At 38.2% G+C, this 16,365-nt stretch overlaps 1 protein-coding gene across 4 annotated transcripts in view; it reads right to left on the reverse strand.

The window, feature by feature from the left end:
* Naaladl2 (N-acetylated alpha-linked acidic dipeptidase-like 2) overlaps positions 1-16,365 on the reverse strand; it is a 1,374,648-nt gene that overhangs the window by 540,482 nt on the left and 817,801 nt on the right. For all 4 annotated transcript variants that reach the window (XM_087630578.1, NM_001447432.1, XM_087630581.1 and 1 more), the window contains 1 exon segment: positions 6,940-7,090. In XM_087630578.1, the coding sequence (XP_087486704.1) occupies positions 6,940-7,090 (151 nt within the window).

The raw sequence follows: 16,365 nt of genomic DNA on the forward strand, positions 1-16,365 counted from the left end.
GAACTTGAGTTGAGGGTTGTAAGCTACTGTGTTGGTGCTGGGACCTAAATCTTGGTCCTCATTAACAACTGTGCTATATTTCAAGCTTCTAAATTCACATTTTTTGGTTGACTGGTGCCTTTTTAATTCTTGTATAATAATTCAATTATCATTTCCGCAGAGAAAATATTAATAGAAATATCTATGTTATGGGGGGATTATGCCTGATTTTGGGTGTCACAGACATATCAGTATATCTGGTATGATTTGCATATGAAATCCCCTTCCAGGCTTCTGCTGCTGAGGAGGAGGCAAAGTAGTAGCCTTTTCAGGTATGGCACAGACTCAGGTGAGGAGCCTCACCACATGCTCCTGCCACCTCTGATTGAGCAGCTGTCTGATGCCTCCCCAGCCATGACAGTCTGAAACCTCTGGAACCCATTTGTCAAAGTGAGTCCTTGGGTTCCATGCTGCACCAGGTGTTTTGCATAACACTGCAAAGGCTCTACCGTACCACATGAGCCTCAGCATAGCTTTTCCAACGTCTCAGTGTACTTTGTGTTGTTTCCCCTTTAAATTACCCTCAAATAGGTTCAGTGTTAAACTAAATCCTCATATGTTTTGGCATTAAATTTAATAATTTTTTTTGTTTGTTAACACCTCAAACTCTTACATATAAGCTATATAATGGATACAAGGTATTATTAGCAGCGAAGGAACCCTAGCTAAGAAATTAGGCAATTTGCAACTCAGTGTTGTTATTGTGCTAATTAGGTTCCTTTTTGATCTAGGTCAGTTTACTTACTTGGAATATGGAGCTAGTAAAAAGCTATCCTGTTTGTGAAACTATTAAAGGGGGGGAGGGAGGAAATTTTCAACTGTTATGATGATGCCTTTGTTCTCTTCCAGAAGGTTTCCAAGACCTGCTCTGGATCTCAAAACCTCACTATTCAAGTTCAGGAGATAAAGCACCTCTGATCTCTAAGGGTGTCTGTGCTAAGTGTACACACCTCCACACTTACAAATAATTTTAAATAAATTCATATATGGGCATTTTAAAAACCACAAGGTAAAAATAAAATTCCACATTTTAAGAATTATAATTAAATAGCTTATTATAATATGACTTGTGTAAAAATGTATTTGAGCATCTATTTTTTGAGCATCTATTTTTAAACAGATGTTTAAAATATTTCATCCTATTTTTAGTGTATATATGTGTGTGTGTGTGTGTGTGTGTGTGTGTGTGCACATGCATACATGCCAGAGGAGAATGCTGGATCCCTAGAGACAGGGAGACACCAGATATGGAAGCAAACTCAAGTTGCCTAGAAGGATTCCTTGTTCTCTCTCAATCTCTCAGTAGAATTTTTATCACCATAAGAACTCACCATAGATTTCTATGGAAACTTTGGTTCTTAAGCAAAACAAATGACTCTATCGATCTAGTACTTGTTCAAAGTAAAATGTTCCCCATACAGCAATGAAGAACAGTCTGAGTGACAGATACACCAAGCAGCAAACAGATTTCTTAAGAACAATAACCACTCAAAGGCATCCTTTGTAGTCTGCACACTTAGATATTTCAGCAATCAATAAAAACTTTCCTTACACAGGGTCATGAAAACTTATGATTACAAATTATTTTCAAAACAAAATTTTGTTTTTAAAATGATGCTTGAATTGAAGTGATATGTATTTTTAATATTTGATGAGATGAGCTTTTAGGAAAATTTGGATGTTTAACAACAGTTCTCCTAATAGCTCTAATATTTGATAATATTTGGATTAGAAATATCCAGCCCAATTACAGACCCAAGGGCAAGCACTAATCTCTGACACTGTTAATGATACTCTGTTATGCTTGCAGACAGGGACCTAGCATAATTGGCTTCTGAGAGGTTCCACCCAGCAGCTGACTGAAACAAATGCAGAGACCCACTACCAAATATTTGGGTGGAGCTTGGGGACTTTTATGGAAGGGTTGGGGGAAGGATTGAGGACCCTGAGAGTGGTAGGAATTCCAAAAGGAAGACCACCCCAAGACTGAACCACCAACCAAAGAGCATATACAGGCTGGACCTACGCACCCAAACATAATGTAGCCGATGTGCACTTTGGTCTTTATGTGGGTCCCAAACAACTTAAGTGGGTACTATCCCAAAAACTGTTGCCTGTACCTGGGATATGTTCTTCTAGTTGGGCTGCCTTGTCTGGCCTCGTTGAGACAGATGTTCCTAGCCCCACAGAGAATTTATGTGCTAGGGTTTGGAATACAGAAGGGGCTTCTCCACCCTCCCAGATGAGAAAGGGAATGGGAAATGGGGGAGGGATTATGGGAGAGGGGATTAGGAGGGGGCATCAGTCCAGATGTAATGTGAATAAATAAATTTAATTGGAGGAGGGGAAGAAGGGTGCGTAGGAAGTAAATACACCAGAAAATAAGCCACCATTCAGTATAGCAAAAATAATATAAATACAGACAATTTCAGTGTTTCCTCAACCAAGCGACAATGCATTCTATGTCATAGATATCTAACACTTTGTTTCGACAGCTAGGCTTATATTTATATTTTCTGGTATGCTAGTCAGGGAATAGTTCAACACTGTCTCAGGTAATTTAGTGCCAAGTCAAGTCTATCTTCAGACATTTGTCCAAGTAACTGGACCAAGGACACCTGCTGAAGCCTTGTCACATGTCACAGTGATCGTCTGATTCTTTCAGCATCGCTGGTTGGCAGGGCTCATGCTGTGCAGACAGCAAGTACATAAACAGCACACAGACCCACTGAATTGTAACACTGGGAATATTAAATAAACTATGCCTTCTGACACACTTCAGTAGAGTAAAACCACTGAAAATAACTTCCTCTCAAGAATTTAAAAAAAAAGATAACATGGAGCAAAGAATGGTTACATGTACAGAGAGGGACACAGATAAAACTTTTCAAAAGATAGAGTCCCAGAAGCACAATATACAGTTATGCAAGAGTAAGTCAAGATGAAAGTAATAGCTTGGATTTCATTGGTGTAGTAGGTAAAATTTTTGATATAGTGTTATTTGAAAGCAACAGTAAAATTAAATATAAAAAAACAATTTAAAATGCAGAAGACAAATTGTTACAATATAGGTACAACAAGAAACTCTTTCTGGTCCAGGAACTATGCTGAATTTGCCTTTCATGCACCCTTAATACTTGGTTTCTTCAATATGATTCAATAAAGAACAGACAACTTCCACTTCCTACTTTTTCTGGAATGTATGTACCCCATAGCTTTCTAGTTCTTTTTAATACAAGGTAAGTGCAATGTCGTTAGGTCTCAAATTCCCCATTTTGCTAACAGAATCATTGATCATCTGCCTCAGTTTCCCAACTGCTGGCAATACAATTTCTCCCCCAAATTCTCATACCCCTTCTCCTCTGAGAGGATGGAGAACCTTCAGTATTCCCCCACCATAGCACATAAAGTCTCTAAGGGACGAGGCTCATCTTGTCTCACTGTGGCCAGACCTGGCAGTCCAACTAGAAGAACATGACATGATAAACTACATCATTATCTAGATACTTTAATTTAGTATTTTAACTTTTGGTATCCATAGAATTGTGTTTTGAGTGATAGAATATATAATGAGAAATCTTACAATGCACTAAGAAGAAGATAAATATTCTGTGAATAATGACCAGTGATAACTGCTTTTACATTTTTTTGAAGGAGCAGTCATTAGATTATAGTTTGAGATTAACTAGAGGACGAACACCATCCAGGTCATCACTTATGGTTCCGGAAGAGATTGTTTACTCAGTCACATTGGCTTTGATCAGTAGCCTGCTGAGAGCCAGATCTGCCCTGAAATTCAGAATGCCACGTCAGAATCCTGATTGATGTAGAGAGAGCAAATATGAAAGGCCCGATGCTGAGGGAGCACGAGCACTGGGTCACAGGGTTCAGAGCACTGGCCCCACTGGTCCAATTTGGACATGGCAGATGAAGTACAATAAAGCTTCTCTGGCTCAGTGCTTCTCAAAGTTGAGTTGCTTCCATCACCAGCAGAGTGAGTTTGAATACAGATGGATGGCTCCCTCCTTCAAAGTTCCCATTTAAGTCTGTCTTGGAACTCAAGGATTTCCATTTCCCAAAAACTACCTTGGGAGAGACACAGCGGAGCAGCATAATCTTCTTTTTACTGTCAAGAAAATGAAGCTCAGAGCCCTCAGTATGCTGGAAGTTTCCAAAAGATTGCTTTTGTTAAAGTGATGACCTCAAGACATTCTTCTCTGAACCACATGAGGACATGCTGTTTAGAAACTATTTCTTCCCTGCTCTGATTCAGTAAGATTCAGGAACTACTTGGCTGGGCAATGAAGCTTAGTAAGCAGCAATTCTTTATATGGAATCCCGGCGTTTCATTTCAGCAATTCATTTGAAGTGTTTGGAGGAATATTTCCATAGTCTTGATTTACAATCACCCACTTGAAGTTATTGCATTGGACAAATCACACTCAGTGAGTGTGATTTATTTGGTAGGGGATTTGGGGTGTGCTGTGCAGGTGTGGGTCCAGAGGACAATTCGTGGCACTCAATTCCCCCTCCTCCAAGTGGGTTCTGGAAATTAGAGTCAGAGGGCTGAATTTGGTGGTAAGCATCTTTGGTCTATATGTCGTCCTCTCCTTCTGACTCAGAACTCAGAAGTGATGACACAGTCCTTAACTATAACGTCATAGGATTACATAAATGGCTCTAGTGTCATTTGACTTTATTCAAATTTTCTGGAAAATTCTGAATTATGCTTAAGGTATTAAGGAATATGTAAACCAAAGAAGAATTCTAGACTAGCAGCCATTGATACAGCCACATGAGTGACACTGAGTGGTTACTGGACAGTTCGCTTTAATTTGTATACATTATAAATAAAACCAAAAGCAAGTCAATACTTTCTAGAATTTTTGTTTGTCCTACTTCTTTGGAGATTAATCCCCTTTAAAACACAGTTCCCATTCATTGATAAATGATTTTAAATTAGTTCTGAGGGTGGTTTGCTATGACGGTGTTGCCATGTATCATATCAGGTCTTGGGTTTTTTTTTTTTTTTTTTTTTTTTTCCAGAGCTTGGGACCGAACCCAGGGCCTTGCGCTTCCTAGGCAAGTGCTGTACCAGGTACTTGGGTTTTTTGCTGTACAATTATTTGTATATTTACAAATTCACCTCCTGAAATCTACTCTCCATACTGCCAAAATCAAAATACATACAGAGAATTATTCTAAACAAATAAACTAACAACAAAATAATGAAACCTGAAACTGTGAGAGAAAGATAGTGAGCAAATTTAGGGAAGAAGAAAATCTACTCATTGGAATCACAGGTAGAATCCACTACTGTTACAACCTTTCCCATTCCTGTCTACTATATTGAGTTTTATATGGAAAAAAGGGGGCATTCTGTCTACTGGTATTATGCTTGCAAAAGAAATTTTTATTTAGTACTGTTTAAATGGCATGGAGAAACTTTGTAGATAATATTGTTCATCTTTAGATATAAAAACTCCAACATTATAAATAATTCTACTATAAATAATTATTCAAAGTTTCACTTTGTTAGAATATAGGCAGAACTTTCCACCTTTATTCCAAATGGATTATAAGCTGAGTGGTGGCTCATACCAGCAATCCAAAGGTTTAAGAAGCAGAAAATGGTGATTATTACAATATGAGGCTAGCCTGGGCAACGAAGGAAGTTCAAGAACAGCCTGTCTAAAGGAATGCTAGAAATGTCAAATCATTTGGCACATAGTCCTGTGATTATTATAGCAGAGGAGAATCATTGAACATTTCTCAAATTCGGTGGAGAGGTTAAAAGAAAAGAAGGTGTTTTATGTTTGGTGGCATTGCCATTCAAGGTGATCACAACAGAGAAAACAACTGATAAACACAAAACTGAGGGAGGGACCTGGGGTTGCATTGTGGGAATAAAGACACTTTAACAATAGGTTTCTTTTGATGGACACTATAAAGGGGATGAAATCTCTTCAGTGTTTCTTCAGAAGGTATGGCTACAGTTACTTAAAAATCTCACTGGGTGGAATTAGTGTCAAGAGCACAAAAATGTGTATTTTGAGAATATTACCAGATGGAGAAATTTAAAGAACATGCAATTAAATGTAAACGTGATTTTTAGATTGAAGGCAGCACTACAACAACAAAGACCAATGAAAGAATTGAAGATAGCTTGAAAAGTCTGTAATTGATTAGTCAAACTATAAAAATGTTATTTAAATTGCCTTCATAATTATAGAAGGGCCACAAAAATAAGATTAGACAATGGTGGGTAAAAAAAATACCGATTGTGTACATATCTTGGGTACACTGAATTGCTGTGGTCAGTGCGTTGTCATTGCCCTGAGAGGCTGTAAAAGAGCTACTCCCTCAGCCTAATTCTATGGACAGAATATATGCCAATGATACACCAGGCAGAATTGTAAGAATTTTGCAGGCATCTGCCATAACTACAGTTGTCCTGCTCATGTCTCACGTTCCCCATTGTGGTGAACACAGCATTCCCAAATATAGACGAATGCTTAAGAGAAGGATAGTATCTTAAAGCACATAGAAATGGGGCAATCCAAGGAAACTTCATCATAAATTCATACTTTCTAGTATCTTCTCCCACTGTTATTCAACTTAACATAATATAGCCTTAAACACTGGACAAACAAGAGATAAAGGTATTTGCTTGTTCATATATATAAATATAAATTGATCAGTAATAATGTATGTTTGTTATAAGTCCATAGCATACATCACTGAAATGACAACCTACTATATATTTTTAAAAATTGGTTTATTCCAACAGGTTATTAAAAAGTGAATGTATGAAGCACTTAGACTTACTCCATGTAGTATCCATTGAATAAATTAGATAGAATACACATACAAGTCAAATCTATATAAGAGCAAGCTTACCATGACTAGGGTATCCAGGTGTAGAGGGGTCTCCTCCTGGATTCAGTGTCACCATAAAAGGTTCAGAGCTAAGGACCGCAGACTCTGGTGCATCACAGGGATCAATGTAGAGAAGAGCACCTCCAAACCCAGCCTTCTCCAGTAAGGAAATCTACAGGGCAAACAAACAGGTGACAGCATTATACACATTAGATATGCCTGTACCACTGTGTCCTTATTGTCAGCAGATGGAATGATTCTTTCAGTATTTAAGAGAAAATCACTTTGAATTTCTGTTTTCCTGAAATTTGAAATGTGTACTTTTTCCCTATTTTGCTTTTCATCATTTCAGTAAACATCATGACCAAAAGGCAACTTGTAGAGGAAAGGTTTATTTCTCTAACAGTTTCCCATCACCGAGGGATTTCAGGACAGGAACTTAAAACAGAAACCTAGAGGGAGGAATTGAAGAAGAGACTTTTGGAGAACACTGCTTGCTGACTTTCTTCCGATGGCTTGCTCAGTTATAATTCTTACACAGCTCAGATCCTCCTGCCCAAGGATGGCAATGTCCACAGTGAGCACAGCTCTCCCTTACTGTTTGGCAACTAAGAAAATACCTCACAGATGTACCCAAAGGCAAATCTCATGGAGACGATTCTTCAACTGAGATTCAAGTAAGTCTAGGTTTGGGTTAAGTAAAAAAAACTTACTATACTTATTCTTTGAAAATATCACATATGCATATAATGTATTTGTACGATATATCCACAATCCTTCCAGCTCATTTTTTCATTCTCTGCCAAGTACCTTTCCAAATTCATGTCCTTATTTTTTGTTTTGTTTTGATTTGATTTTAAATCACCTGCCCAGTCTAATTGATGGTACCCATATATACATGAGTTTAATCTCAGGTGAGCTTCTGTAGGACTCAGAAACCACAGCTTCCAGGAGATCATAATGAAACAGTTCTGACCCATTTAGAAGATACTCTTTCGCCCCAAGCCTCCCTGAACTCTGTCTATTCAAATAATTTTAAGTGTTTTCTGAGCCTTAGGGGAAGAGAGTATGTTATGAATGTTCTTCATTTAATTAGAGGACTTGACTACTCCCTTCTACCTCCTAGGCAACATTTGTATATTGTTTATGAATAATTTCTTTCTTTGCTAAAGACATTCACACTCTCTTTTTAAAAGTTGCCCAAAGATTTTCTACTGTTGGGAGGCTATCAGAGACTCCCCTATATAGAGTTCTGCTTTTATATGCATGGTGTTCTGCTTGTTCTTCTCTCCAGAACCAAAGCCACTCCAGTATGATGACGTACTTACTCCAGAGGCATGCCTTTCTTACCAACGGAAACTAGAAAACCTCTTCTCTTGCTCTTTGGGTAGTAGCTACTGTGATGAACCTTTCAAGATCCTCCATGACATTACTCATTTTGCATCCTCAGCCCTACCTGGGAGACAGGAGTTAGACCATTTCTAAACAACCTCATGAGAGGGTTTATTTTGAAAAGTTCTTTCCTGTCTGATCATTCTAGAAAATATTTGAAAGCAGTCCCAGGGTACCTTCTTCAAGATGTTTGAGGTAAAGATTTATTCTGTTATGCAGAAGAGCACAATGGATAATAAATGGGAAAGATGAGTTTGACAATTTCCCATGTTCTGAATTATTTTATCATGCTTAACTGATTTATTTTTGTGACATACCTTACTGGAACTTAATATAATATGAATAGCAATGAACATGACTGCTACTTCTATTTGTTTTCTTTCAGAGAGTAAAAGTAATTAGAAGTCATTTATGTAATGAAAGAGTAAGATTAACACCCTTATTGTGTGTAGTTGTTCCTACTGATCCAAGGACCTTACTTAATACTTATATTTTACTTCCCAATTAACTTCACACACAGTTGTTTACTGAACTATGCACTAGACTAAGGACAGTCATTGTGACCTTGAGTGGGACCTGTATTGAGGGCAAAGATCAAACTTATTCTCAAGTACTCGGGTTAATGATGCTGATCATTGAATGCCTAGCAGGCATGAGATAGTATTGCTACATAAACATTTCTATGGGGAGAACGATTTTGGCATAGCATCTATTCCTAAATAAAATGGAGCACAGAGAGAATATTTGAAATACTCAATGTATGGACTTACTATGAAAAAAAACAAACCATGTAATCATACACACACACACACACACACACACACACACACACATCCTAGTTTGGTTTCTGAGGCTGTGATAGAGAGGATGGTCAAAAGCAGCTTAAGGAGGGAAAGAATTTATTTGATCTGCAGGTTACAGTCCATTATTTAGGGAAACCATTAAAGGCAGGGACTTGAATCTGTAAACATCAAGGAACTCTGCTTACAGACTTTAAGACTTGTATTCAGCTACCCTTCTTATATATCTATGGCCGTTGGTACAACAGTGGGAACTATACATTGCCTGTGCCTCCTAAGTAGATTAACAACAACAAAAAAAAATTAAAAAATAAAATTAAAATGTTTGCAGACTTGATATGTCCAAAATCTAATCTGAGGAAAACATCTCTTCCAAGTGTCTAAAATCAATAAACACCATTGGGCATCACACAAAGAAAAATAACCTGTGAAAATGAAATAAAATTGCTGACATTTAATCTGTTTTATACTTCGTAATTTTGATATAATTAACAATGGTTCATACTTTTTAATTAGAATATAGGAAACCTTCCACAGCAATCCACTCAGACAAGACAAACCTCTCTCTCTAACATTCTGATGTTCTATAGAAAGAAGGAAGAAACTTATTGGATGGGGAAGATAAATGGAAAAATAATACATGATTGAGAGATTCATACTTAAGGCTGACTGTCTCAAATTCTTACCACTGAAATACTGTTGAAGGGCTTTTATTGGAGAATATATGGGGGAATATAAACCTCTCTTATCAAACAATTATTTTCTATGTTAAAATACTATTTTGTTCATAAAATGATTTCAGTTAGTTAAGATTAAACTATGCATTATGTGTGTTCATATTTCTGACACTGCAACATTATATAATCATTTGCAAAGTGTACGCTTGTGAATTGCACAACATGGTTATAAAAATTCGTAGCAAAATTTAATAATGTTTTAAGATTATGTTACTGTGTCATATTGGTCAGCAATTATAACTATCACAGGGCCCATATGAATGACAGACTAGTATCATTTTATAGTTTTTTCATTACTTCTTAATAAATAATAAACATTTGTATATCTTGATGAGTTCTACATGATATACATATCTATTTTTAGACTGAATAGATAATACTATATCAAGAAGGCATCAAATGCTATTTAACCAACCCACTACACATAATTCTTAATTTTATATTGAAATAAATGGCTTTTTCAATAAAATTCTGTATAATATCTATTTTGTAAAATATTGCAACATTTTGCAACTACATTGGAAATCCACCAATAAGTTATTCATGAAATTAAGAGTTAATGCACTAAGCTGCTGATTGCAAGATAAAGATGACACCAGAGAACAAATGTGACAGCATCGAAGTCCTTGCCACAAGGTAAAGATATGCAAAGGAATATGGAAACAGAAATTAGGTCACATTAGGGTTACCCTTTAAAGACTCCAGTAGCAATGTATCTTAGAAAATGTATTCAGTTTCTCCCATTGTTTCATTATAGATTATTTGGCTGCAGAAAATATCATGTGGTTATGTTGGCACCTATTGGAGAAGCTCAGGAAAGGTGAACCTTAACTGAGAAATTGCCTTGACTCGATTGGAATGTTAATATTTCTGAGGGACATTTTCTTGAAAATGAATTATGAGAAATTGCCTAGCACATTACGATTGGTACACACCTTGGGCAGATGGTTCTGAGTTGTATAAGAGAAAGCAAACTGAACAAGCGATGGGAGGTAAACCAATAAGCACTGTTTCTCCTTTGTCTTAGCTTTACTTCCTGCATCCAGGTTTCTGCTTGAACTCCTACTCCATTCTCTCAGAGATAGAATGTCACCAGCAAGTGTAAGTGAAACAAGTATTTTCCTTCTCCATACAAGCTGTGATTAGTGTTTTAAGAAAGAATCAGATACTAGGATCTTCCTGGTTGCTGCCGCCGCAGAGAGCTCATGGGCAGCACTCCGCGAGCAAACTTGAGCCTAGGGACCACAGGTAAGACCAACTTTTCTGCTGCAAGAGAACTTCCTGGTGAACTCGGGACACACAGAGGCAGAATTCCTCTAGGACCGGGCACTTCTTGTGTTTACCAGGAGTACCACACCCACGGATCCTGGCCCGCAGCAGCTCTCTGCTCCCAGACCCCGTGGGAGAGAGACCTCACCGCCTGGTCAGGTGGGCACTCCTGAGGCTGCAGAGCGGAGGAGACCACCAACACTGCCCACCCCTGCCCACATCCCTGGCCCAAGAGGAAACTGTATAAGGGCTCTGGGTTCCCGTGCAGGAGGGCCCAGGAGCGGCAGGACCCCTGCGACTGAGACACCGCTGGAACCTGAAGGAAACAGACCAGATAAACAGTTCTCTGCACCCAAATCCCGTGGGAGGGAGAAATAAACCTTCAGAGAGGCAGACACGCCTGGGAAACCAGAAGAGACTGCACTCTGCACACACAACTCGGATGCCAGAGGAAAACACCAAACGCCATCTGGAACCCTGGTGCACTGAAGCTCCCGGAAACTGCGGCACAGATCTTCTGGTTGCTGCCGCCGCAGAGAGCTCCTGGACTGCACCCCGCGAGAGAACATGAGCCTTGGGACCACAGGTAAGACCAACTTTTCTGCTGCAAGAGACCTGCCTGGTGAACTCAAGACACAGGCCCACAGGAACAGCTGAAGACCTGTAGATAGGAAAAACTACACGCCTGAAAGCAGAACACTCTGTCCCCATAACTGGCTGAAAGAAAACAGGAAAACAGGTCTACAGAACTCCTGACACACAGGCATATAGGACAGTCTAGCTACTGTCAGAAATAGCAGAACAAAGTAACACTAGAGATAATCTGATGGCGAGAGGCAAGCACAGGAACCCAAGCAACAGAAATCAAGACTACATGGCACCATTGGAGTCCAATTCTTCCATCAAAACAAACACAGAATATACAAACACACCAGAAAAGCAAGATCTAGTTTCAAAATCATATTTGATAATGATGCTGGAAGACTTCAAGAAAGACGTGAAGAACTCCCGTAGAGAACAAGTAGAAGCCTACAGAGAGGAATCACAAAAATGCCTGAAAGAATTCCAGGAAAACATAAATAAACAAGTAGAAGCCCATGGAGAGGAGACACAGAAATCCCTGAAAGAATTCCAGAAAAACACAATCAAACAGTTGAAGGAATTAAAAATGGAAGTAGAAGCAATCAAGAAAGAACACATGGAAACAACCCTGGATATAGAAAACCAAAAGAAGAGACAAGGAGCTGTAGATATGAGCTTCAAAAACAGAATACAAGAGATGGAAGAGAGAATCTCAGGAGCAGAAGATTCCATAGAAATCATTGACTCAACTGTCAAAGATAATGTAAAGCGGAAAAAGCTACTGGTCCAAAACATACAGGAAATCCAGGACTCAATGAGAAGATCAAACCTAAGGATAATAGGTATAGAAGAGAGTGAAGAATCCCAGGTCAAAGGACCAGTAAATATCTTCAACAAAATCATAGAAGAAAACTTCCCTAACCTAAAAAAAGAGATACCCATAGTCATACAAGAAGCCTACAGAACTCCAAATAGATTGGACCAGAAAAGAAACACCTCCCGTCACATAATAGTCAAAACACCAAACGCACAAAATAAAGAAAGAATATTAAAAGCAGTAAGGGAAAAAGGTCAAGTAACATAAAAAGGCAGACGTATCAGAATCACACCAGACTTTTCGCCAGAAAGAATGAAGGCCAGAAGATCCTGGACTGATGTCATACAGACCCTAAGAGAACACAAATGCCAGCGCAGGTTACTGTATCCTGCAAAACTCTCAATTAACATAGATGGAGACACCAAGATATTCCATGACAAAACCAAATTTACACAATATCTTTCGACAAATCCAGTACTACAAAGGATAATAAATGGTGAAGCCCAACATAAGGAGTCAAGCTATACCCTAGAAGAAGCAAGAAACTAATCATATTGGCAACAAAACAAAGAGAAGAAAAGCACACAAACATAACCTCACATCCAAATATGAATATAACAGAAAGCAATAATCACTATTCCTTAATATTTCTCAACATCAATTGCCTCAACTCCCCAATAAAAAGACATAGATTAACAAACTGGATACACAACGAGGACCCTGCATTCTGCTGCCTACAGGAAACACACCTCAGAGACAAAGACAGACACTACCTCAGAGTGAAAGGCTGGAAAACAACTTTCCAAGCAAATGGTCGAAAGAAGCAAGCTGGAGTAGCCATTCTAATATCAAATAAAATCAATTTTCAACTAAAAGTCATCAAAAAAGACAAGGAAGGACACTTCATATTCATCAAAGGAAAAATCCACCAAGATGAACTCTCAATCCTAAATATCTATGCCCCAAATACAAGGGCACCTACATATGTAAAAGAAACCTTACTAAAGCTCAAAACACACATTGCACCTCACACAATAATAGTAGGAGAATTCAACACCCCACTCTCATCAATGGGCACATCATGGAAACAAATTAAACAGAGATGTAGACAGACTAAGAGAAGTCATGAGCCAAATGGACTTAACGGATATTTATAGAACATTCTATCCTAAAGCAAAAGGATATATCTTCTTCTCAGCTCCTCATGGTACTTTCTCCAAAACTGACCATATAATTGGTCAAAAAACGGGCCTCAACAGGTACAGAAAGATAGAAATAATCCCATGCGTGCTATCAGACCACCACGGCCTAAAACTGGTCTTCAATAAAAATAAGGGAAGAATGCCCACATATACGTGGAAATTGAACAATGCTCTACTCAGTGATAACCTGGTCAAGGAAGAAATAAAGAAAGAAATTAAAAACTTTTTAGAATTTAATGAAAATGAAGGTACAACATACCCAAACTTATGGGACACAAAGAAAGCTGTGGTAAGAGGAAAAGTCATAGCGCTGAGTGCCTGCAGAAAGAAACAGGAAAGAGCATATGTCAGCAGCTTGACAGCACACCTAAAAGCTCTAGAACAAAAAGAAGCAAATACACCCAGGAGGAGTAGAAGGCAGGAAATAATCAAACTCAGAGCTGAAATCAACCAAGTAGAAACAAAAAGGACCATAGAAAGAATCAACAGAACCAAAAGTTGGTTCTTTGAGAAAATCAACAAGATAGATAAACCCTTAGCCAGACTAACAAGAGGACACAGAGAGTGTGTCCAAATTCACAAAATCAGAAAAGAAAAGGGAGACATAACTACAGATTCAGAGGAAATTCAAAAAATCATCAGATCTTACTATAAAAGCCTGTATTCAACAAAACTTGAAAATCTACAGGAAATGGACAATTTCCTAGACAAATACCAGGTATCGAAGTTAAATCAGGAACAGATAAACCAGTTAAACAACCCCATAACTCCCAAGGAAATAGAAGAAGTCATTAAAGGTCTCCCAACCAAAAAGAGCCCAGGTCCAGACGGGTTTAGTGCAGAATTCTATCAAACCTACATAGAAGACCTCATACCAATATTATCCAAACTATTCCACAAAATTGAAACAGATGGACCACTACCGAATTCCTTCTATGAAGCCACAATTACTCTTATACCTAAACCACACAAAGACCCAGAAAGAAAGAGAACTTCAGACCAATTTCCCTTATGAATATCGACGCAAAAATACTCAATAAAATTCTGGCAAACCGAATTCAAGATCACATCAAAAAAATCATCCACCATGATCAAGTAGGCTTCATCCCAGGCATGCAGGGATGGTTTAATATACGGAAACAATCAACGTGATCCATTATATAAACAAACTGAAAGAACAAAAACGCATGATCATTGCATTAGATACTGAGAAAGCATTTGACAAAATTCAACACCCCTTCATGATAAAAGTCCTGGAAAGAATAGGAATTCAAGGCCCATACCTAAACATAGTAAAAGCCATAAGCAGCAAACCAGTTGCTAACATTAAACTAAGTGGAGAGAAACTTGAAGCAATCCCACTAAAATCAGGGACTAGACAAGGCTGCCCACTCTCTCCCTTCTTATTCAATATAGTTCTTGAAGTTCTAGCCAGAGCAATCAGACAACAAAAGGAGGTCAAGGGGATACAGATCAGAAAAGAAGAAGTCAAAATATCACTATTTGCAGATGATATGATAGTATATTTAAGTGAGCCCAAAAGTTCCACCAGAGAATGACTAAAGCTGATAAACCCCCTCAGCAAATTGGCTGGGTATAAAATTTACTCAAATAAATCAGTAGCCTTCCTCTACACAAAAGAGAAACAGGCTAGAAAGAAATTAGGGAAACGTCACCCTTCATAATAGACCCAAATAATATAAAGTACCTCGGTGTGACTTTAACCAAGCAAGTAAAAGATCTGTACAATAAGAACTTAAAGACACTGAAGAAAGAAATTGAAGAAGACCTCAGAAGATGGAAAGATCTCCCATGCTCATGGATTGGCAGGATTAATATAGTAAAAATGGCCATTTTACCAAAAGCGATCTACAGATTCAATGCAATCCCCATCAAAATACCAATCCAATTCTTCAAAGAGTTAGACAGAACAATTTGCAAATTCATCTGGAATAACAAAAAACCCAGGATAGCTAAAGCTATCCTCAACAATAAAAGGACTTCAGGGGGAATCACTATCCCTGAACTCAAGCAGTATTACAGAGCAATAGTGATAAAAACTGCATGATATTGGTACAGAGACAGACAGAGAGACCAATGGAAAAGAAATGAAGACTCAGAAATGAACCCACACACCTATGGTCACTTGCTTTCTGACAAAGGAGCCAAAACCATCAAATGGAAAAAAGATAGCATTTTCAGCAAATCGTGCTGGTTCAACTGGAGGTCAACATGTAGAAGAATGCAGATCGATCCATGCTTATCACTCTGTACAAAGCTTAACTGCAAGTGGATCAAGGACCTCCACATCAAAACAGACACAGTCAAACTAATAGAAGAAAAACTAGGGAAGCATCTGGAACACATGGGCACTGGAAAAAATTTCCTGAACAAAACACCAATGGCTTATGCTCTAAGATCAAGAATCGACAAATGGGATCTCATAAAACTGCAAAGCTTCTGTAAGGCAAAGGACAATGTGGTTAGGACAAAACGGCAACCAACAGATTGGGAAAAGATCTTTACCAATCCTACAACAGATAGAGGCCTTATATCCAAAATATACAAAGAACTCAAGAAGGTAGACCGCAGGGAGACAAATAACCCTATTAAAAATGGGGTTCAGAACTAAACAAAAATTCACAGCT

Source organism: Rattus norvegicus, chromosome 2 (assembly GCF_021556685.1).
Source record: "Rattus norvegicus strain SHRSP/BbbUtx chromosome 2, alternate assembly SHRSP_T2T, whole genome shotgun sequence".
Classification (NCBI taxonomy): Eukaryota; Metazoa; Chordata; class Mammalia; order Rodentia; family Muridae; genus Rattus; species Rattus norvegicus.